Source organism: Onychomys torridus, chromosome 1 (genome assembly GCF_903995425.1).
Source record: "Onychomys torridus chromosome 1, mOncTor1.1, whole genome shotgun sequence".
Taxonomy (NCBI): Eukaryota; Metazoa; Chordata; class Mammalia; order Rodentia; family Cricetidae; genus Onychomys; species Onychomys torridus.
This window is the reverse complement of record NC_050443.1, coordinates 37,607,270-37,632,421: the sequence shown is the minus strand read 5'-3', so window position 1 is coordinate 37,632,421 and position 25,152 is coordinate 37,607,270. Positions and strand designations below refer to the sequence as shown.

At 42.2% G+C, this 25,152-nt stretch overlaps 1 protein-coding gene across 1 annotated transcript; it reads left to right on the top strand.

The window, feature by feature from the left end:
• Positions 1-4,726: 4,726 nt before the first annotated feature.
• Positions 4,727-7,446, top strand: LOC118596762. The gene is made up of 3 exons (XM_036207673.1): positions 4,727-5,050; positions 6,147-7,166; positions 7,273-7,446. The coding sequence occupies exons 1-3, from the start codon at positions 4,727-4,729 to the stop codon at positions 7,444-7,446; spliced, it is 1,518 nt and encodes a 505-aa protein (XP_036063566.1).
• The last annotated feature ends 17,706 nt before the right edge of the window (positions 7,447-25,152 follow it).

The window sequence follows — 25,152 nt, the reverse complement described above, 5'->3', positions numbered from 1 at the left end:
ATAACTTCCTGGGCAATAATATGTCACCACTAAAGCACAGCTATCCTAACACAGCAGGCCCTGAAAATTCCAACATAGTTGAAGCACACACACTTACACACCTCACTTAAAACAAAATATATGAAGATGATACAGGACCTTAGTGAAGAAATGAATAAATCCCTTAAAGAAACCCAGGAGTACACATATAATATGGGGGGAATTAATAAAACCTTTAAAGAAATACAAGAAAATTGTGTGAGATCATTTGGTATCATGGTTTCCCCGTAATTTCTTTCTGTGAAATTATAAATTCTAGGTATGGACAATCCCTCATACTAGAAATTTAAGTCATAAATTGTACAGATGTGTTTTAAGTATCCTTACATTTTATTTAAAATAAAATTATTTTAGGTAGAATTTATATTGTGACTGTTTCTATTAATGATTAAACTATATTTTTCCTTTATCCTTCACCATACATGTTTCAGATTGTGGAGCATACATGGGCTGCAAAGGGGATGCCTAGAGGAAGTTAGACAAATAGAGCTTAAGCTTTAAGCTGTTTTCACCAGAGAGTAGATACAAATGGTGCTAGAGGAAGTTAGTTTAAGCTGTTTATGCAGAAAGTAGATACAAAGGATGGCTGAGAGGAAGTTAGCTTGGGGTTTTTGTATGGAGATTAGATAGATACAAATGGTGAGGAAGGAAGTTAGCTCAACTTATTTATGCTAAGATAAGATACTAAAAACAGGAGATGATGTCAGGACATAAACAACTTGTAAATAGGGTGACCTTTAAAATGATTGGTTGGTTCCTTCACCCCCTCCTAGGGTTCTGGGGTTTTCTGGTATAAAGGAGGTTTACTGCCTATCAATAAACTAGTTCATACTTGACCTGACTCCTGCTGCACTTACCTGTCCTTGGTTCCAGGCCACCTCTTCACAGGTGACCTAAGTTCCTGGTAGGGCAGGTCCCCACATCAGTTGGCAAAACATAATATATTAGTTAATTTTTTTAAATGCCAAGTACACTGGTAGAAAAAACACTGTTACTAAATATATAATGTTGATTTATAAGTCATTGTCAGCCAGATACTTGGTACATTTTTTTCAACTTTCTTGAAGTAGTGAGCACTCTTGACAGAAAAAATACTATGAATATTTTAAGAATGTAATGATGTGTATGCTGCTGAACAGACTGAATATTGAACACTCACATTGAAAGAAACAACAGTCCCTTCCAAAGTTTCTGGTGATGTGTTCACAAGGACTCTGAATGTTCAACAACACTACATAATGCAAATTGCTGAATGTAGTGGGTAGCCATCCCAGCATTGGCCTGGAAGTTCCAATCCCCACTGAGGCTTCGGTAATGGTCACGCCCACAAGGCGGGGCAGAGGAGGAAGCGGAAGACGAAGGATCGGGAAGAGCTCTGTCTCTTGGTTCCCGGACTCTGGAGGCAGGAGGTAGACCGAGCAGAGTTCTCCAGAGAACACCGCCGGACTGCGCTATACCCTTGCCAGACCCTGTAACCTACCCCTTCATTTGTAAGTTACCCCACAAAATAAACCTCCCTTTTAACTACGTGGAGTGGCCTTAATAATTTAACCAATATCTGGTTTCATATTTCTCAGGGTTATGGATAATGGTTCTAGGGTTGGGGGTGGAAGAAACTGTTAAACTCAGTACTCTCCTTAAGGAAAGAAAATATGTCTCAAAAAAAAAAAAAAAAAGGGAAAAAAAGAAATGGAATGGATAGGTATAAGATATTATGGTAGACTGTCATATACATTAGTAAACAAATTTAGTAATATACCAGCCTTTGCACTGTTATGAATTCTTATATGTTGATACAAATATAAACTTTTTACATTCCTATTTAAGATAATTTGTATATTGATACAAATACAGAACGATGTTTGTTATATTGTACATATATTTTTACTCTTATGTGAAATATTTGTATATTGATACAAATGTGAATTTATATCTGTCATACTGTATGTATGTTCTACTTCTGTTTAAGATATTCTGTATACTGATATATATTTAGGATTATTATCATATTGCATATTGCACTATACATTCCTACCTCTGTTAAAGATATTTTGTGTATTGTCACAATTTAAAGTCATTGTCCTTTTACTGTGCATTTGCTTACAGACTGTTTGCCTTATTTATAGGAAGCTTAGTCCTTAGGTTGTTTAGGTAGACAAGACTTACATAGTTATTGTCACCTATGCTTGTCATCTCTATAATTATGTTAGTTAGGTCATCCAGATTAATAAATACATAGGTCAGATGGACAGGTAATCTTCAAACACTTCATGGACCTAGAGAACATGGCATTTAAATAACTTAGAATTCTGTTGACGTGAGACACAATTGCTCCTGGCAGCACCAATTTGTTCCCGAGAGAATGTTGGGCTTCTAAGACATTTCCATTTGGAAGTTTGTCTTCTTGGCACAAAATGGCCTACTGGGCAAAGAACTGCCCTTGCCTCAACTGCTGACAGTACAAATGCTGTCCTTTCTGGACAAGCGGGACACAAGGAAAGCGACCACTATACTTTGCCAAGACAGGGTAAGATGGTCTTTCAGAATTCCTGCTTCTGAAAATGGTCTGTCAGATACTCTAGGCCTGTAGCCAATTTGAATGCACCAACGATGCTGAGAAACATTAGGTGACTGTCCAGGCTGCTAGCTGTCTCTGTCTACTCTTGCAAGACTCCCGAAAGTTGCTTGCATCCTTCTCCCATTTCTCAGGTATTATTATATTCCTTCTCAGGTCTTTGATGAGGTTGGAGATTAGCAGTTATAGTTACAACTTAGTATATATACATATATAATATCTTAGATAGGATATATTAAGTATTAGACTCAGGTTCTTTAGGATAGGACACCTTTTGGAATGATCTTTGTAACACGCCACCTACCCAAGCCCTAGACTTCCCTGGATTTTACTATGTGTTTTTTGCTTGATATTGTTTGTACTTATTGTAATTCCAACTTATCTAGGTCATTATCCCTCATTACTCCTAGACAATATTTGATAAGCATCTCTTTGTATATAGTCTTGTATTAGGTTAGAGCTTTCTTATTTAGACAAAAAGGGGAGATGTAGTGGGTAGCCATCCCAGCATTGGCCTGGAAGTTCTAATCCCCACTGAGGCTTCGGTAATGGTCACGCCCACAAGGCGGGGCAGAGGAGGAAGCGGAAGACGAAGGATCGGGAAGAGCTCTGTCTCTTGGTTCCCGGACTCTGGAGGCAGGAGGTAGACCGAGCAGAGTTCTCCAGAGAACACCGCCGGACTGCGCTATACCCTTGCCAGACCCTGTAACCTACCCCTTCATTTGTAAGTTACCCCACAAAATAAACCTCCCTTTTAACTACGTGGAGTGGCCTTAATAATTTAACCAATAGCTGAAAATCTCCTCATATGTTCCAGGGAACCCACTGGGGTGATCTCAAATACATTCAGTAATAATTGCATTGCTCTGAGCTGTTTGTTGATACTTTCCAAGTGGGACATGCAAAGTGTGCTCTTGCACACTGTGCTTTTGTCATATCCTAAGAGGAGTGTGGTGTTGAAATGCCCCCCCCCCCTGTCTCAGTAACTTAGCCTAAGAAACGGCCTTGAGAGAGATAATTGGGAAAGTAACCTTGAGTCAAAGCAGGAGATATCAAACACTCGGCCTTGGGAGGAAAAAACCTTGAGTCAGAACAAGATATCTATAATTGGCTACCTGGCCTTGGAGAACAAACAGCTGCACATTTCTTAACATTAAAGATAGTCCCCAAGTTCACCCCGGCCTTATTTGAATTAACCAATGGGAACCCTGTAACTATGCTTCTCGCTTCTGTAACCATGCTTCTGCTCCTAGGATCCTATAAGAAGTCCCCCTTCCCCTAGGAAGGCGCACGTCTTCCCAGAGACTTTGTCGCCCCAGGTACCTGCGCATTTGAATAAACCCTCTTGCTGTTTGCATCTGATCCGTGGTTTCGGCATGTTCCTTGGGTTTGGGGTCTCTCCTGAGGGAAGATCTCCTGTGGGGGTCTTTCATTGGAGGTTCCACCAAGATAGAGACCCCTCCCCAGGACCACCGACCCACCGTCAGGAGGTAAGCTGGCCGGCCTCACTATATGTCGTTCCGTTTGATTGTTGTTTGTCAGTTCGAGCGCATCTGATAATCTGTCTCTGGCGGTGGGGCCAGAAGGAGCTGACGGGCTCAGACTTCGCCCACCGTAACCCTGGAAGACGTTCCACGGGTGTCTGAAGTCCCCTCAGGGGCACGGTTTTTCGGGGCCACTCACGTATCCGAGGGATACGTAGTGTTGGTTGGAGACGAGGGATCCGGACCCTCGCACTCTCCGTCTGAGTTTCTGCTCTCGGTTTGGAGCCGGAGCCGCGCAGCGCATGTCAGTCTTGTTTGCGTTTGTCTGTCGTTTGCTATTTTCTGTCTGACCGCTCTCCTCCTAGAAACAGCCATGGGACAGACTGTCACCACCCCCTTGAGCCTCACGCTTGACCACTGGTCAGACGTGAAAGCACGAGCCAACAACGAGGGACTTGTGATCAAGAAAAAAAAAATGAATCACCCTTTGCGAGGCTGACTGGGTCACAATGAATGTGGGATGGCCTCGCGAGGGAACTTTTAATCTCAGTCTAATTTTACAGGTGGAGGGAAGAGTCTTCGCTCCGGGTCCCCATGGCCACCCGGACCAGGTTCCATACATCGCTATATGGAAACTCCTAGCGACCGACTCCCCCCCCATGGGTTAAGCCGTTTCTCTCCCTTCCAGCGCCCCCGGCCTCCCCCCACAGCACCGCCGCCCCCTCTCGCCCCTCCTACCTCCTCCCTTTACCCTATTCTCCCACGAAAGGATCCCCCTAAGACCCCTGTCCTTCCTGCAGACCCCAATTCACCCCTTATTGACCTTTTGACCTTATTGACCGGCGGCGGCAGTCCCCGAATATCCTCTACAGGGACAGCGGGAGGAGGAGGGCCCGGCGCCCTCTCCAATTGCCGGTCGCCTACGAGGAAAGCGCGCGATGAACCAGCCAAAGTATCCAGGGCCTTCCCCCTCAGGGAAGGCCCCAATCACCAGCTTCAGTACTGGCCGTTTTCGGCCTCTGATCTTTACAACTGGAAGCAGCATAATCCTCCTTTCTCTAAGGACCCTGTTGCCTTGACTAACTTGATTGAGTCCATTTTAGTGACCCACCAGCCTACATGGGATGACTGTCAGCAGTTACTGCAAACCCTCCTGACAGTGGAGGAGAAGCAGCGAGTCTTCTTGGAGGCCCGGAAGCAGGTTCCTGGAGACGATGGAAGACCCACCCAACTGTCTAATGTTATTGATGCAGGCTTTCCCCTCACCCGCCCGAACTGGGACTTCATGACCCCAGAAGGTAGGGAGCACCTACGTCTCTTTCGCCAGTTGCTCTTAGCGGGTCTCCGGGGGGCTGCTAGGCGCCCCACCAATTTGGCTCAGGTTAGAAATGTGGTCCAGGGAAAGGATGAGACGCCGGCAGCATTCCTGGAAAGACTTAAAGAGGCCTATAGGATGTATACCCCATATGATCCGGAAGATCCAGGACAGGCGCTGAGTGTCATCTTGTCTTTCATCTATCAGTCAAGTCCAGATATAAGGGCCAAGTTACAGAGACTAGAGGGATTGAATTCGTTCAATTTGTCAGATTTGTTGAAGGAGGCAGAGAAAGCTTTTAATAAAAGAGAAACTCCTGAAGAGCAGGAGGAGAGAATGTGGCAGAGACAGGAAGAGAGAGATAAGAAACGTCATAGGGAAATAAAGTCCTGGTCGCTGTAATGTCTCAGGGACAGGTCAGAGAGGGAGTTAGGAAGGGAGATCAAAGAAGGACACCCCTTGACAAAGACCAGTGCGCCTACTGCAAAGCGAGAGGACACTGGGCTCGTGACTGCCCAAAGAAACCCCGAGGGCCTGGAAAAACTAAGACAAGAGCCACGGACCTCCTCAATCTGGAAGATTAGGGAGGTCAAGGCCAGGAGCCCCCCCTGAGCCTAGGATAACTCTCAGAATCGGGGGGCAGCCAGTGACCTTCCTAGTGGACACCGGAGCTCAACATTCAGTCCTGACCCATACCGGAGGCTCTCTCAGTGACTGCACAGCTTTGGTCCAGGGGGCCACGGGTAGCAGGAGATATCGATGGACCACTGAAAGAAAGGTTCAACTGGCATCTGGACAGGTAACCCACTCTTTTCTGCATATACCTGATTGCTCTCACCCATTATTGGGCCGAGACCTGTTGACTAAGCTCAAGGCTCAGATCTATTTTGATGACAAGGGGTCGACCGTTATGGGGCCCAAAGGGACCCCCCTACAAGTCCTAGCCCTAAAACTGGAAGAGGAATACCGCCTCTTTGAATCCGAGTCCTCTAAGGAGCCATCAGAAGGGATACAGGGCTGGTTGAGAGAATTTCCCTCATCATGGGCAGAGACTGGCGGCTTGGGGCTGGCTCGTGACCAACCCCCTCTTGTTATTCAATTAAAAGCCTCCGCCACTCATGTTTCAATCAAACAGTATCCCATGTCCCGGGAAGCCCACGAGGGTATTAAACCACACATCCGGAGGCTCCTGGACCAGGGGGTACTTGTGCCCTGTCGATCTCCTTGGAATACCCCCCTCCTGCCGGTAAAAAAACCCGGGATAGGGGATTACAGACCGGTTCAAGACCTGAGGGAGGTTAATAAACGGGTTGAAGATATACACCCCATGGTGCTAAACCCCTATAACCTCCTCTGCACTCTTCCACCAACCCATATTTGGTACACGGTACTGGACTTAAAGGATGCCTTCTTCTGTTTGAGATTGCATCCCCAGAGCCAGCTGCTATTCGCTTTTGAATGGAGAGACCCAGAAATGGGACTTTCAGGACAGTTGACCTGGACTCGGCTCCCCCAAGGGTTTAAGAATAGCCCGACCCTCTTTGATGAGGCCCTACATTCAGACTTGGCCGAGTTCCGGGTCAAGCACCCAGCCTTAATCTTGCTCCAATATGTGGATGACCTCCTCCTAGCAGCCAGAACCCAAGCTGAATGTTTGAGAGGCACTCGGGCCCTTTTGACTAAACTGGGACAGAAGAGCTATCGGGCTTCGGCCAAGAAGGCCCAGATTTGCCAAAGCAAAGTCATTTACCTGGTTTACACCCTGGAGGGAGGACAGAGATGGCTCACGGAAGCAAGGAAGGAGGCCATAATCTCCATACCCCCTCCAAGGAACCCCCGTCAGGTGCGTGAGTTCTTAGGTACAGCCGGCTACTGCCGCCTCTGGATCCCAGGTTTTGCTGAGATGGCTGCCCCTCTATATCCTCTCACCAAGCCTGGGGTCATGTTCCACTGGGGAGAGTAGCAACAGCAGGCCTTTCAATGAATTTAGAGAACTTTACTCGAGTCACCAGCTCTTGGCCTACCAGATCTGACTAAGCCCTTTGAGCTATTCGTGGACGAGAACTCAGGCTTTGCAAAAGGAGTGCTGGTACAGAGACTGGGGCCATGGAAGAGACCTGTAGCTTATCTATCCAAGAAATTGGACCCGGTGGCTGCAGGTTGGCCCCCTTGTCTGCGCATGGTAGCCGCCATCGCTGTCTTGCTCAAGGACGCAGGGAAACTGATTTTGGGACAGTCATTAACTGTGTTATCCTCCCATGTGGTGGAAGCTCTGGTCCGGCAGCCTCCAGATAAATGGCTCTCAAATTCCAGGATGACCCACTACCAGGCTCTGTTGTTAGACACAGACCGAGTGGTGTTCGGACCAGTTGTCTCCCTCAATCCCGCTACCCTGCTGCCCTTGCCAGACCCATCAGAGGAGCACAATTGCCTCCAGATTCTGGCAGAGGCCCATGGTACCCGCTCCGACCTAACAGATCAACCGCTGTCGAACACAGATTTCATCTGGTTCACGGATGGGAGCAGCTTTCTCCAAGAAGGAGAACGGAGGGCCGGAGCAGCAGTCACTACCGTATCAGAGGTAATTTGGGCTTCGCCGCTGCCGCCCAGAACATCGGCCCAAAGGGCAGAGCTGGTTGCACTGACCCAGGCCCTCCGGATGGCGGAAGGTAAGAGACTCACGGTCTATACCAATAGCAGATATGCCTTCGCCACTGCCCATGTACATGGAGAAATCTACAGGAGGAGAGGCCTCCTGACCTCAGAGGGCAAGGAAATTAAAAACAAAAAAGAAATTTTAGACCTCTTAAGGGCTTTGTTCCTCCCACATCAGCTCAGCATTATACACTGTCCCGGGCACCAAAAGGATGACTCTGTAATAGCGCGGGGAAATCAGCTGGCTGATCTGACGGCCCAGACAGTGGCCTTACAACCCCTCAGGGGCGACCAGCTGCTGGTCTTGCAGGACGACCAACAGCCAAGCAGGGACCTCATGCCCTACAGCCCGGAGGACCAGGAACTAGCAAAGAAAATGGGGGCGGAATGGAGCCCCGAACGACAAGCTTACATCATAGATGACAAATTAGTTATGCCAACTTCCCACACTAAATACATGCTCAAGTTCCTCCACACGCTAACCCACTTAAGCAAAAACAAGATGAAGGCCCTTCTGGCTGATGAGGCTTCGAACACTGTATTATTGAATCAGAAACAGGTCCTCCAACAGGTGACTTCCAGCTGCCCTGCTTGTGCCCAAGTCAATCCAGGAAAAACCCATCTGAACAGAGGAAGCCGCCTGCGAGGCCACCGCCCCGGAGTCCATTGGGAACTTGACTTCACTGAGGTAAAACCCAGGCTGTATGGATACAGATACCTTCTGGTTTTTTAGACACTTTTTCAGGATGGACGGAGGCCTTCCCTACCAAGAAAGAGACTGCTACCGTGGTAACCAAGAAACTCCTGGATGACATCTTTCCCAGGTATGGAATGCCCCAAATACTGGGGTCAGACAATGGGCCCGCCTTCATCTCCCAGGTAAGTCAGAAGGTGACCAGGCTATTGGGGATCGATTGGAAACTCCATTGTGCATACTGCCCCCAGAGCTCAGGACAGGTAGAACGCATGAATAGAACCATTAAGGAGACTTTAACCAAATTAACGCTCGCAACTGGCACTAGAGATTGGGTACTCCTACTCCCACTAGCCCTTTACCGAGCCCAGAATACTCCTGGGCCTCACGGCCTAACCCCGTTTGAGATTTTATATGGGACTCCCCCACCAATAATAAACTTCCTTCACCCTGATATCTCCTCTTTTGCCACTAACCCTACCCTGGAGGCGCACCTTCAAACCCTCCAACTGGTACAAAAGACGGTGTGGAAACCCCTGGCCGATGCCTACCGGGAGCAACTGAACCGCCGGGTGGTGCCTCACCCATTCAAGATTGGGGACTCTGTCTGGGTCTGACGCCACCAATCCAAGAACCTAGAGCCGAGATGGAAAGGACCATACACTGTCTTGCTAACTACTCCCACTGCACTCAAGGTTGACGGGATAGCAGCGTGGGTCCTCACGTCACATGTGAAGGCCGCCAAAGAACCCGACGAAGCCGAGAGCACCAACACGTCTACATAGAAAGTTCAACGCTCTCCAAACCCACTAAAGATAAGACTTACCCGTGGGTCCCCCTAATCTCCCTAATAGCCCTCCTAACATTAGGAGGGGCATCACCAGAGAGCCCCCACCTGGTTAAGAAAATTACCTGGCAGGTATTTTCCCAGACTGGAGACGTGGTCTGGTCCACGACTGCTCAACATGCCCCTAACACATGGCGGCCCTTCTTGACTCCCAAGATATGTGATCTAGTCGCTAGGCTGGATACCTGGGATATCCCCGAGTACACCCACACTAATAGGCCCCCCATCCTAGATTCAGACCACAACAATGTTATGTTCCGGAAGAAGCAGGCCATACAGACTGGGGATAGAACCCAAGGGCACTATATAGCCGACTTGCCTGGCTGCCGAACACAGTCAGCCTATAGGAAGCTGCAGCAGACCCAGCTATACGTATGCCCTAGGGATGGAAGGGATTGGAATACGGCTTACAAATGTGGGGGACTAGAATCTCTATATTGTGCAAAATGGGGATGCGAAACGACCGGGGACGCATACTGGGAGCCTAGTTCCAGTTGGGATCTCATCAGGGTGGGATGAAGTCGGAAGGGAGAAGATTCACTAAACATTTCCTTCACCCCGAAGGGCACAAAGTTCTCTTCATGGACTGATGGGCGATCTTGGGGAGTTAGGTTCTATATGACAGGAGCAGACAAGGGATTTACCTTCCAAATAAAGCAAAAAATAGAATCAGTTAACGTTCATGTGGGCCCCAACCCTGTTCTCCTAGAACAGAAGTCACCCTCACAACCTGAGAGGGCCCCAGCCCAGGTCCCCCACCTGTCTACTACAATGTCTCCTACAGTTAGCATGGCCACCACTGCTTCCCTTGTAAGACCGGGCACTGGGGATAGGCTCCTAGAATTAATCCAAGGAGCATATCTAACCCTCAACCTCACTGCCCCAAACAAAACTAGAAGCTGCTGGCTTTGCCTAATTTCAAGTCCCCCTTATTACGAAGGGGTTGCTGTTACGGGGAATTTCACTAACCACACTACCCCATCCACAGAATGTACCCACACCCCTCAACATAGGTTGACCCTATCCGAAGTTGCGGGATGAGGATTATGTATAGGAAAGATGCCCAAGTCTCACCAGTTCCTGTGCAATACCACCCAACAGCTGATCGGGGGCTCCTACTACCTGGTAGCCCCCACTGGAACCTATTGGGCCTGCAGCACCGGGTTGACTCCATGTATTTCAATGGCAGTACTTAATCTGACCTCTGATTATTGTATATTAATAGAATTATGGCCCAAAATTGTTTATCATTGTTACCCCCGAATATGTATTTACATATTATGAGGAATGACACAGGTTCCTTCGAGAACCAATGACTATGACAATGGCCTTACTGCTGGGGGGATTGACTGTCGGGGGTATGGCTGCAGGTATAGGAACTGGCACTGCGGCGCTCATGGAAACTGCACAATTCAAACAACTACAGATGGCTATGCATACTGATATCCAGGCCCTAGAGGAATCCATAAGTGCCCTGGAAAAATCCCTTACATCGCTATCTGAGGTTGTTTTACAAAACAGGAGGGGGTTAGACATCCTCTTCCTACAAGAAGGTGGCCTATGTGCGGCCCTTAGAGAAGAATGTTGCTTCTATGCAGATCATACTGGAGTAGTCAGGGATAACATGGCTAAATTGAGAGAAAGATTAAAACAGAGACAGCAACTATTCGAGTCTCAATAGGGATGGTTTGAAGGATGGTCCCGAAGGTCACCCTGGTTTACCACCCTTGTCTCCACCATTATGGGCCCCCTAATCATCCTCCTGCTCATTTTATTATTTGGGCCATGTATCTTCAACAGATTGGTACTATTCATCAAGGATAGGATTTCTGTTGTCCAGGCTTTGGTCCTAACCCAGCAATATCAGAGGCTCCGACAGTCAGAGATGGAGCTGACCCCTTATTTTTCATCCTAAAATGAAAGATTCCATTTAAAACAAAAGAAATTTGGGGAATGAAATGCCCCCCCCCCGTCTCAGTAACTTAGCCTAAGAAACGGCCTTGAGAGAGATAATTGGGAAAGTAACCTTGAGTCAAAGCAGGAGATATCAAACACTCGGCCTTGGGAGGAAAAAAACCTTGAGTCAGAACAAGATATCTATAATTGGCTACCTGGCCTTGGAGAACAAACAGCTGCACATTTCTGAACATTAAAGATAGTCCCCAAGTTCACCCCTGGCCTTATTTGAATTAACCAATGGGAACCCTGTAACTATGCTTCTCGATTCTGTAACCGCGCTTCTGCTCCTAGGATCCTATAAGAAGTCCCCCTTCCCCTAAGAAGGCGTGCAAGTCTTCCCAGAGACTTTGTTGCCCCAGGTACCTGCGCATTTGAATAAACCCTCTTGCTGTTTGCATCTGATCCGTGGTTTCGGCGTGTTCCTTGGGTTTGGGGTCTCTCCTGAGGGAAGATCTCCTGTGGGGGTCTTTCAGTGTCATCTGAAACCTTTCCAGGACTTGGACACTGTGAGTTCATGCTTGCACCAGCCACATTTATATATAATAAATACATAAAATATATTCAATAGAAAAATTTCTAAAATTCAGTTTGAAGCTCCACAGCTTCAGAATGTCTTTCTGTTTATGAGTTCAGTGAGATGTAGAAACTTTGGTTCTGGTTAATTTGGATATGTGATTCTTTCGATTTGCACATTCTTTCAAATAAGATTTTAATAATGAAAATTAATATTTTAAAGTATTTTGCTTAGGATACAAAATTATAACCATAACCCTGGAATTTCTAGCACAATCTAAAGCCATGCCCCCAAAAAGTGTACTTGGAAAAAGCAGAAGAGAAAGTTCATGTTTTTAAAGAAAGGGTAACTAATTATTTTCTGTTTCTTTTCCTGAGACAAGTTAATTTGTATAATGTCAAACTGCCTATAGAAACACAAATAATACACCATACTATTTTAAGAATTGTTGAAACTGATATAACAGTCACTGAAAGACCCCAGGCCCCTGGGATACTTTCATCTGCGAGAGGGCTCCCCTAGAAACCAAGATTCCAAACCAGCAGATGCAACACCCATGAGAAATGTATTCAGCACTGGCGCAAGTGGGCTCTCTGTCCTGGTCAGTCAGAGAGCCCTGAGCAGTGATTACAAGCATTTTTAAAGGCAGAAACTACAAAATTAGCATAAGATACCAGGTGCCCCAGGTTTGGCCCAATTTAAAAATCATTATATATTTCAGCAATCATTTTGTTACGCGGGAAATTTTTTAACATTCATCGTAAACTGATTGGCTCAGGGGAGGTCTAGGGGGAGCAGTTACTCTGGAGGGGAGTTCGCATACTTACAGGCTTATGATTGGCTGACATTTGACCTAGTTTGCTGGACTCACCAGATGGTCCTTATCTTGGGTCCCATTTGGGGAATTTTTTAAACAGAGACTTATTATTATTTTAATCTATAATTGCAGACCTTGTCCCAAGGCCGACGGCTGGACTCTGAAACTTTTTACTTATTTCCAGGGAGAGGATGGGTCAGTGTCTAATGCAAGCAAGTTTACAGAAGCAAAGTCAGCAATTTGCAATTGTAAAATGTATCTCTAATTTTTTTCCTCAGCCACAAAGCCAATAACTGCATTGAGCATCCAGTTTTAAAACTTACACATTATGAGATTAAGCTGATCTTTGAGGAGATACAGAGTCAAATGGCAGATCAGTAGGTGTATGGGTCTTCAGTGTGTGATTTCTGAGCAGCTTAGTTTCTCTGTGTTGGTGCCTACAGGGCTACCTCACAATAAGATGCATTTCCTCCCCTCTGGGAAATTGACTATCTTGGATGGCAGAGTCTGTCATTTTATAGCATTAAAGGTTTCTTTGTAAATATTTATTATTAGTCTAGTCCTGAAATATTTTACATGTAGACTTTAATACAATGTTTGAAAAGAGCCAAACTATATCCCCATACATGGATATTCACTTACTGTTTTTTGAATAGGGAACTGTCTCCATTGTTCCTCCTATGGCTGCTCCAGGCAGTATGAACAGTTTGTTCTGAAATATATCATGCAGTAAGACGGGCCATGCTCCTTCAGCGAGTTTATTTATAAAACAGAGACCACTTGAAAAAGCCTGTGCAGTGAGGCAGCCATCAGTTACTGATGCTATTAAATTAAATCAGCCTGTGATCTCTGGGATATGTTTTCTTTTTTCTTGTGACACTCCTACAAATCTTGTGCGTTGTTCTCTTTATATGCACTCTAAAATAAAATATTTTCTGATAATTATGCTTGAAATATAATATTTTATTAACTCTGAGAATTTCATACAAAAGTACTTGTTCTGATGTCATTCTCCTTGCTCCTCCTTAGCCCATCCCAGGTCCAGACCCCCAAATCCACCTCCCTGATAATGTTTTGATTGGTTTATATAAAGGACTGTACCAGTTTACCCTGTCAGCTCACCAGACAGTTGGCATCAAGTTTGATCCTCTTGCATGTTCAAATAGATCATTATGTAATGAGACTTGTGTGTCATGAGGATTTTCAAATATTAAAAAGTTATGAGGTGAAAGAAAATATAACCGGTGTGGTGATATTATGTTCCCCAAAATATTGTGCACTGTAATAAACTTATCTGGGGTCAGAGAATAGAACAGCCACCTATTAAACATAGAGGTTAGGCAGTGGTAGCACAGGCCTTTAATCCTAGCATTCCAGAGGCAGACATCTGCCTGGATCTCTGTGAGTTCAAGGCCACATTGGAAACAGCCAGGCAAAGTGACACATGCATTTAATCCCAAGAAGTGAGCCTTTGATCCCAGGGAGTGATGGTAGAAAGCAGAAAAATATATAAGGCATGAAGACCAGAAACTAGAAGCATTTGGCTGGCTAAGCTTTTAGGCTTTTGAGCAACAGTTCAGCTGAGACCCATTCTGGATGAGGACTCAGAGGCTTCCAGTCTAAGGAAACAGGATCAGCGGAGGAACTGGCAAGGTGAGGTAGCTGTGGCTTGTTCTGCTTCTCTGATCTTCCAGCGGTCACCCCAATACCTGGCCTCAGGTTTGGTTTTATTAATAAGAACTTTTAAGATTCCGGCTACAAACCTTTGCCTCAGGTTTGGATCATTTCCCCTCCACACTCTAATAACACATGTTCTACTGAACACACACTATTGCAATTTGCAGTTTCTACTCTTCCAGCCACTTATGATGAGTCTGTTCACACCCACATAAAGAGATTCTTATTCGTTTTCATTAATTCATGGTGTCCCGGTGTACCAGTATCCATGCGTCATTTCATCAACCTTATCACTAAACAGAATTATGGCTGATGAATATGTAGCCAAACCGCAAGCTTCCTACAGTTGTAGCCACACAATGAACTCTTGAAAGTAGATGAGAAGGGGTCAGGCATGGTGATGCCTGCAATTCCAGCTGTCTGAAGGTAGAGATAGGAGGATGAGAAGTTCAATTACAGATTTTGCCACCTTTCTCAGCTACATGAGATCTTGTCTCAAAAACAAAACAGTCAATAATTGGACCTGAAGGATCAAGTTTATGTGTGTTATCAAATCAAAGGCAGCTTAATGCACCATAAAATATTTTATATCCTTAACTCAACTTTGCCTAGTGACTTTCCATTGACACTTTTTAATGTTTTTCTCTTGAATTATTTTTATTTCTTGGCCATTATATTGTATAATATAAATGGGTATACATTTTTGTATTGCTAATTCATCATGGACTGAATCAGTACTTAAAATTGCATTTTAGCTGAGAATCCAATAAACATAATTCCCTTTCTTCTGGAATTGTAGGTAGAATAATGATACCAGACCACTGTCATTTACCTGACAATTATATGAATATTGTAGATAGTATCTAGGATGAAAAAAGTTGTTTTATATATATATAATTTGTAATGCCTGTAAGATTTCATGGAAAAATAATAAATCACACATTAGCAATTCCTCAACAATGCCAAAGGAGTATTTATGTCCTAAAAAATGTTACAATGGTTTTACTATAAAATTAATTTACACATGAAGATACTTTAAGCATGCTCAAATAACCTCATATAGTGGAGATAATAAATTTGAGCAGGAAGAAATTTGTCAAAGATTACTTCCTCAATCAAGATCCTTTCCTGCTTTTAAGGCTCTGTATTTCAAGGTAAATTTGAGCCAGTAAAACAAGATCAGATTTAATTCCTTTTCCTTCCTTCTCCCCGACCCCACAGCCTGTGGGGATCTAGTCCTAGTCCTGGCTTTGCTCAATAGTGTCTAAGAGAGAAAGAACTTGGGTTTTATTTTGCCTAAGTAGAAGAGTGCTGCTTTGGGTGTTCATTTAATACTTGTTGTGGATTGTCTACGTCAGAGGTATTTGACAACAGACATGCAAACTCTGTGTCTATAGAGGCAATGACTACAGAAGCAAAACACAGAGATAGAGAATGAACTCACTGAGCTTTTCATAGTGATGTCACCTTAGGAAAAATGAGAATGGGCTAGGGAATAAAATTTGGGGGTAAAAGGACCTGCACTAATGGATGGGTCTGTTACGATTCAACATAAGAGGTATTTCCTAATCAGGTTGGTGGGTGTGCTTATTTTTTACTTGGTCAAGAGTGTGTTTGTGAAATGTTTCTTTTGTTTTAAAAGATGTTTTTCTATAAGATCCTTGTGAACATTTGACCATGGAGACAACATGGCAACACTCCATAGCCAGGTAACATTGCCTCTATGATAAGAGTGTGAGCATAAAGAAGGGGAAGTTCTGCTATTAGTAAGGAAGGGTGGTCACATGCCTGGACTGCTTGACAAAATGTTGTATCAACTGGACATGAAGGACCCACAGGAAGGTGACCAATAAACTTTGCAAGGCAAGATGGTGCTTCAGTTTTCTGCTTCGCAGAAGAAACTACCAGACATTCTACAGGACACAGAAAAAAAGTGACTGAGAGGCTCTAGATGGATGGATGTCCCAATGTTACAAAAGAACTTTGGATGACTGTCCAGGCAGGCACCTGCCTCTGTCATTCTAGATTTTTTTTAAAAAGTTGCTTACAATGCATTTTCTGTTTATTTGGGTAATATTATGTCCTTCTGGGGTCTTTAATGTAGTTGAAGATTAGATAGATATAATTATGGTTTTCCTGGGCTTCGATAGGAGATACGTTAGATATGAAACCTTAGACTCACAAATATAGGATAGATAGGATATCTTCTTTGATTATATTAACTATTATAACTATAATTCTTACTTGATAACTGTTTTGTTATATATAATTTTACTGTTAACGTTAAAACTTTCCTTTTTAATTAAACAGAAAAAGGGAAATGCTGTGGGATAATGCTTTTGTACACTGGTTTAATAAAATGCTGATTGGCCAGTAGCCAGGCAGGAAGTATAGGTGGGATAAACAGACAAGGAGAATTCTGGGAAGAAAAAGGCTGAGTCAGGAGACACAAGTCTGCCATCCAGGGAGGAGCATTTAATGGCACACAGGTAAAGACATGGAACATGTGGTGACATATAGATGAACAGAAATGGGCTGAGTTTAAGGACAAGAGCTAGTCAGTAGTAAGCCTGAGCAAATGGCCAAGCAGTTTTAATTTAAAAAATAATAAAGAAGGAAGGAAGGGTGGGATGTGATCTATGGTGGATGACAGTTTAGAGATTGGAGCTGAGATTCTACTTATTTCTTATGCCTGTGGAAGGTATAGATAAGTCTCTTTCATTTATTTATTCCTAAATTTATGTATGTTTGTTTGGTATAGCACTATTTATTGAATGTGCATTCTGAAGTGCTTTTCCTTGTGTGTCAAATAAGTTTTATAAATTTGTATGACTTTACTTCTGATTTGTGCATTTCAATCAACTTTCCTGTCTGATTATCTATCTATTCATACTAAATTCTTTTTTATTATCATTTATACTTAGAAAGAATAGATATTGAGCTAGTTAATTCTTTGTATTTTATTCTTCATTTAATTTTACTCCAGTTACCTCTTTGTCTTGTCTTTCCTGAACTGCAGAAAACTGAAGATCACTGTGTCACAGTGAGACCATTTTACAGATGGATAAATGAAGACTAAGAGACTAGACATCTCCTGTAAGGATAGCATTCTCTTCTCTCCAGATCCTATCTCTATTGCAAAACTATCTTAGCAGCAAAGCTCTATCATTACAGGGGGAATGTATTTGGCATGCATTTTTAATTACAATAATATAATTTAGAATCCACAAAACACTAATCTTGCATGAAAATAGAAAAAAATCAAGCTTCTGATATTCACTCCATTTCTCTAGTATCTGTGACTATAAAATATTTTGGGAAGGTGTATTCCATAAATTGCAGTTTTATGAAAATATTTAGTATCCTCTTACCTTGGAGTTACCTCTTTACACATTAAGGAAAAGTTGATGTAGGTGTGTAATTCCATGTTCATATATATTTCATTTCTATAACTCAACAAAATAATAATAAGACAGTCTTAAAAGTAATGAGTTCAGAGCTAAAAAATATCTCAGTTTGTAAAGTAGTTGCTGTCCAAGCCAGATATGACCATAATGATGAGCACCTCTAATCACAATTCAGAGGAGGTTAATGGAAACAGGAAGACCTTACTCGCTAACTAGCTAGACAGTCTATTGAACTGGCAAACTCTAGGATCATTGAGAAGGATAATATAAAAAAAAAAGTGTGGAGAGCTATAGAGGAAGATATCTGACATTATCTTCTGGTCCACAGGCAAACACGCACTAATACACATGAAAATTTTACCCTCTATCAATGTGTTCATTATAAATTATATACATTTACAACTATGTTAAAATCCCATATTTGTGGAAATAATGGATGAATACACTTTAGTTAAGTGAAAATGGTTAAGATAGGTGACTTGTGTAGTTACCATGCATCCTGTGACAACTGTCGAGGGATAACACTCCTGTTGTCCTCTCCCCAAATGCAAAGTTTTTAACTGTAACTCTTTAACCTGTCAGATAATTCTAATTTAAAGAGTGTTAAGCAGAATTTTTGTCTTTTACAACCATGCAAAAGTCATTGAGAATAAAGTGTTAGAATCTATGAGGTCAAGAGCTCAGGACCATGCCCTGAGTGAATGCATGGCAGTACTGTAAAGCGGTTTGTGACACTAAAGGGCAGCGTGACAGGTGTCTGTTACTCTAGCAAAATGTCTCATAAGGAACAACTTCAAGGTGGGGAGCTGTATTTTAGCCCTGTGTCTCAGAGGGTCAGCAGATTGTCACATGATTTTGCTGTTACTTAACTATTGTGAGGCCAATAGCATGGGCTGGGTCATGTGACAGAGCCAAGCTTCTCATGCTATGCTGGCCAAGAAACATAGACATGGAAAAAGGCCAGGGACAAGATAAATCCCTTACATGTAGACTCCATCCCTTACATTTAAATAAGAACTCTAATCCTAAAAATAGGAAAATATGAGTTCATCAAGGTTAATTAGCCCTTTGATGAGTTAACACCAACATGGCATAATCACTGCTTTTCAACATCACCAGCTTTGAGGTCCATGCTTCCAACACTTGAGTTTGGGAGCAGAAGCTTCCTATTCAGACCACAACAGGGGCTGACATAAGAGCAAAAATGCATAGACATTTTAATTTTGAGTTACATGGAAACTAAAGGACAAAATTAAGATCAATTATGGCAGCTACACAATGCTTGACTTGGTGTTCTGGGTAAAAATAGCTCAGTAATCAAAGTTAAAGTGACCTAAAACACATAATCACTGGGCATGTTTATTTTTTATAGTTTAAGATGAATAATTTTTTGTCAAATATCCCTGCACCCTGTCATAGGCAGAATGCACTACATAATTACTAAGAATACTTCTTTTCTTTTTGATGTATATTTTTAATTTTAGAATTATTTGATATTTATTTCTAAATGTCATCAAGATTTAAAAAGCAACAGATTTGTACTAAATATACATGCATGAGCAAAAGTTAAATCTTAGAACAAACATGAAATTTGACATTGTAAAATTTTAATAGAGTATTCTTGATACAAATATAATAGAAGAAGGTAAGGGCTGTAGTTACCTCATCATTTTGTGGTATATGTTAAGATCAACCAAGGTTTAGGATCACTACTTCACATTTACATCAGTGCTGACTGGAAGCCAAAGAAATCTATTTTAGGCTAGCTTTCCAGAGAAATGATAGGGCTAACCTTCCATATAAATCAATTATTTTAAGGTGATATTTTCTCTTTTAATGTCAATTGAGGTTAAATAAAACACAGAAAGCCTTACAAAGACCAAATATCAAATTACTAATTGTTTACATCCCTTGTTCTAGATTACCTTGAGTTTAATTTCCTGCTTTGTATTAGTTAACATTTGTGGACAAATTATGTAAGGCCAAAGTTTCAGCTGTACTTCCAACATCAGAATGCTCCAAAGCAGAATTAATGATCTTTTAAGTTAAAAACAAAACAAAAACTGTGAGTCACAGTTCTCCTTTTTTTCTGGACAAGTGGGAGACTTTTTAACAATGTCATTATTGAATATACAGGGATGTACTTATTGGTCCACCTGCTCGGGATGCCAAGGCTGGAGAATCACATAATTTTAATATATCATTGTAGACAACACAGAAGACCCTCCTTCAAAAAAGTAAAGCAAAGCCAAGCAAATTAAACCAGAGAACATTTCAAATTTTTAGCTATGCTTAATGTACATTTCAGCTCACAAGGAGAATAAAATTCCAAGCAGAACACTCTTGTTTGCTTTCCTCTTTGTATTGATTCATAGCAAACCCACATTTTGGTCCATTGTACTTCATAATAAAAAAAAAAGTCTGGATTTTTCTGCAGTATGATAATCTCCACCACATTTTTGGCAAGAGTTTGGGTTCTCTCTCTTCCTTGCCTTGAACATTGCACCATCCTTGTCCCTGTCATCTGTGATCTAGACCTCGGGTTTTCACCTTGTGCCCATGTCCTCTGGGTACTGGCACTATCAGCCTCATTGCTGACCTTTAGTTCCCACTGAGCCTGTGGCATTTATCTGAATATGGTGGTTAGAACAAGGCAGACCACCCATATTATTCATGTGTACAAGGTCATGGTGGGTCTTTATTACAACTCCTGAGAAAACCTAATTGCACAGTGGGATATACTTATCACTACTCTTTGTTTTCCCCCCACTGGTTTGGCTGTAATTTTTTTTATTTGACTTTTTTCATTTTACAGACCAACCCTTATTTCCTCTCCCTCCTCTTCACCCACTTCCCCCTACATCTCTCCCTTCCCACCCCATCCTTTCCTAATAGGGGGTAAGGCCTCTCTTGGGTAGTCAACACAGGCTAGCATACCAAGTTAGGGCAGGTCTAAACCCCTCCACCCTGCATTAAGGCTGAGTAAAGATTCCCACCATAGGGAATAGACTCTAAAAGCCAGTTCATGTACACAGGATCAGTCCTGGTCCCATTGCCAGAGAATCCACAAACACATCAAGCCACCAGAAACTGTCACCCACATTCAGAGGGCCTAGTGCAGTTCCATGCTGGCTCCTAGCTGTCAGTCCAGAGTCCTTGAGCTCCCACTAGCTTGAGTCAGCTATCTGTGGTTTTTCCAATCAGGATTCTGACCCCACCCCCTTGCCCTTATAATCCCTTCTCTTTTTCTTCAACTGAACTCCAGGAGCTTGGCCAAGTGTCTGGCTATGAGTCTCTGCATCTGTTTCCATCAGTCACTGGATGTAGGTTCTATGATGACAATTAGGGTAGATACCAATCTGAGCACAGGTAAAGGCTAGTTAAAGCACCCTCTCCACCAATGCTATGAGTCTTATCTGGAGACATTTTTTTTAGTTCATAGGGGTTTTCCTAGCCCTAGATTTCTCTCTAATCTTATAACTCTGACTAGATATCTATTTCTTTGTTCTACTTTCCATCCCTCCCCCAACTCGACCCTCTTTAACCCTCATGTTTCCACCCCCCATCTCCTCCCCTCTACACCCCCTTCTCAGTTTACCCAGAAGATCTTAGCCCTTTCTCCTTACTGAGATGATCTATGTGTGTCGCTCTTAGGGTTTCCCTCTTTACCAAAATTCTCTGCAATTGTAGATTGTAGTCTAGTTATCCTTTGCTTTGTGTTTAATATTCACTTATGAGTGAGAATATACCATACCCAGTTTGATTTTCTGGGTCTGGGTTACCTCACTCTGGATAATTTTTTCTCATTCCATCCATTTGCCTACAAATTTCATGACGTCATTGTATTTTTACCGCTGTGTAATACTCCATTTTATAAATGTACCCCATTTTCTTTATTCATTCTTTAGTTGAGAGGCATTTAGGTTGTTCCCAGGTTCTGGCTATTATGAATAATGCTGCTATAAACACCATTGAGCAAGTGTCTTTGTGGTGTGGTTGAGCATCTTTTGGCTACATGCTCAAGAGTAGTATTGCTGGATCTTGAGGTAGGTTGATTCCCAATTTTCTGAGAAAACACCATACGGATTTCCAGAGTGACTGTACAAGATTGCTTTTCCACCAGCAGTGGAGGAGTGTTCCCCTTTCTCCACATCCTCTCCAATGTAAACTGTCATCATTGTTTTTTATCTCAGCCATTCTGACAGACATACAATGGTATCTCAGAGTTGTTTTGATTTGTATTTCCCTGATTGCTAATGATGTTGAACACTTCCTTAAATATCTTTCAGCCATTTGAGATTCTTCTGTGGAAAATTCTCTGTTTAAATCTGCACTCCTATTTTTAATTGGATGTTTGATATTTTGATATCTAGTTTCTTGAGTTCTTTATATATTTTGGAGATCAGCCCTCTGTCAAGTGTTGGGATGGTGAAGATCTTTTCCCATTCTGTAGGCTGTAATTTTGTCTTATTGACAGGGTCATTCACCTTACAGAAGCTTCTCAGTTTCAGGAGGTCCCATTTATTAATTGTTGCTCTCGGTGTCTGTGCTACTGGTGTTATATTTAGGAAGTGGTCTCCTGTGCCAATGTGTTCAAGGCTACTTTCCACTTTCCACTTTCTCTTCTATGAAGTACAGTGTAACTAGATTTATATTGAGGTGGGTTTTTTTTTGTTGTTGTTGTTGTTGTTTTGTTTTTTTGTTTTTTTAGTTAATCTTGTATCCTGCCACATTACTGAAGGTGTTTACTAGCTATAGGTGTTCCCTGGAAGAATTTTTGGGGTCACTTACATATACTATCATATCATTGCCAAATAACAAAAGTTTGACTTTTTCCTTCCCAATTTGTATCCCCTTGATCATCTTTTTTTGTTGTTTTATTGCTCCAGCTAGAACTTTGAGTACTATATTGAATAGGTATGGAGAGACTAGACATCCTTGTGTTGTTTCTGATTTTAGTGGAATCACATTGAGTTTTTTGTCAGTTTGATGTTGGCCATTGACTTGCTGCATATTGCCTTTATTATGTTTAGGTATGTTCCTTGTATCCCTAATCTCTCCAAGACTTTTATCATGAAGGGTTTTGAATTATTTTGCAAGCTTTTTCAGCAGCTAATGAGATGATCATGTGTTTTTTTTGTTTGTTTGTTTATGTGATAGATTACATTGACTGATTTTTTGTATGTTGGACCATTCCTGCATCTCTGGGATAAAGCCTACTTGATCATGGTGGGTATTTTTTTGATGTGTTCTTGGATTTGATTTGCTAGTATTTTGTTGGGTATTTTTGCATCAATGTTTATAAGGGAGATTGGTCTGTAATTCTCTTTCCTACTTGTATCTTTGTGTGGTTTAGATATTAGGGTAACTATAGCATGGTAAAAAGAGTTGTGCAATGCTCCTTTTGTTTCTATTGTGTGGAACAATTTGAGGAGTATTGCTATTAGCTCTTCTTTGAAATTCTGGTAGAATTCTGTGCTGAAACCATCTGGCCCTGAGCTTTTTTGGTTGGGAGGACTTTTAATGACTATTTATATTCCCTTAGGGGTTATAGGTCTATTTAAATTGTTTATCTGATTTTGATTTAATTTTGGTATGTGCTACCCATTCACAAAATTGTCCATTACTTTTACATTTTCCAATTTTGTGGAGTACAGATTTTCGAAGTATGACCTAATGAATCTCTGAATTTCTTCAGTCTATTACTATATTCCCCTTTTCATTTATGATTTTGTTAATTTGGATATTCTTTTTCAGCTTTTTGGTTAGTTTGAATAAGGGTTTTGCTGTGGAATGTCAATCTGGATGCTGTGAATGTGTGTTGCTGATTGGTTGATAAATAAAATGTTGATTAGCCAGTAGCCAGGCAGGAACTATAGGTGGGATAACAGACAAGGAGAATTCTGGGAGGAGGGAAGCAGAGTCAGGAGTCATCAGCCAGACAGAGGATAGAAGATGTGAAAGCAGATCTGAAAAAAAGTACCAAGCCACATGGCTAAACATAGCTAAGAATTATGGGTTAATTTAAGTATAGGAACTAGTCAGAAATAAGCCTGAGCAGATGGCCAAGCAATTATAATTAATATTTAAGCCTGTGTGTGATTATTTTATAAAAGGCTGTGGGTCTGTGGGTGAGAGATTTCTCCCAACCATGCACCAAGCAGGACAAACAAAAACTTCCAGCTACAGGGTTTGTCTGCCCTGTTCATTTTCTTAAAGAACCAACTCTTTGTTTCATTGATTTTTTTTTTTTTTGTATTGTTATATTTGTTTCTATTTTATGGATTTCAGCCCTCAATTTGATTATTTCCTGTTGTCTACTTCTCCTTGGTGAGTTTGCTTCTTTTCGTTTTAGAGATTTCAGGTGTGCTGTTAAGTCCCCAGTGTGAGATTTCTCCACTTTCTTTCTTAAAAAAAAAAAAAAAAAGATTTATTTATTTATTATGTACACAGAAGAGGGCGCCAGATCTCATTACAGATGGTTGTGAGCCACCATGTGGTTGTTGGGAATTGAACTCAGGACCTCTAGGAAGAGCAGTGTTCTTAACCCCTGAGCCATCTCTGCAGCCCATCTATTTTCTTTATGTAGGCACTTAGTGCTATGAACTTTCCTCTTAGCATTGCTTTCATGGTATCCTATAAGTTTGGATATGTTATGTATTCATTTTCATTAAATTCTAGGAAGTCTTCAGTTTCTTTCTTTATTTCTTCCCTGACCCATTGGTGATTCAGTTAAGCATTGTTCAGTTTTCATGAGTTTGTAGGTTTTAAGCAATTTGACTTGTTGTTGAGTTCTAATTTTAAGCCATGGTGGTCCAATAAGATACTGAGGGTCATCCCATTTTTTAATCCGTTGAAAATTGTTTTGTTAGCCAGGCGGCGGTGGTGCACGCCTTTAATCCCAGCACTTGGGAGGCAGAGCCAGGCGGATCTTTGTGAATTCGAGGCCAGCCTGGGCTACCAAGTGAGTTCCAGGGAAGACACAAAGCTATACAGAGAAACCCTGTCTTGAAAAACAAAAACAAAAACAAAAAAAAGAAAATTGTTTTGTTATCAAGCACATGGTCAATTTTGCACAAGGTTCCATGGGGTGCTGAGATGAAGGTATATTCTTTTGTATTTAGATGAAATGTTCTATAGATATGTTATGTCCATTTGAGTCATAATAT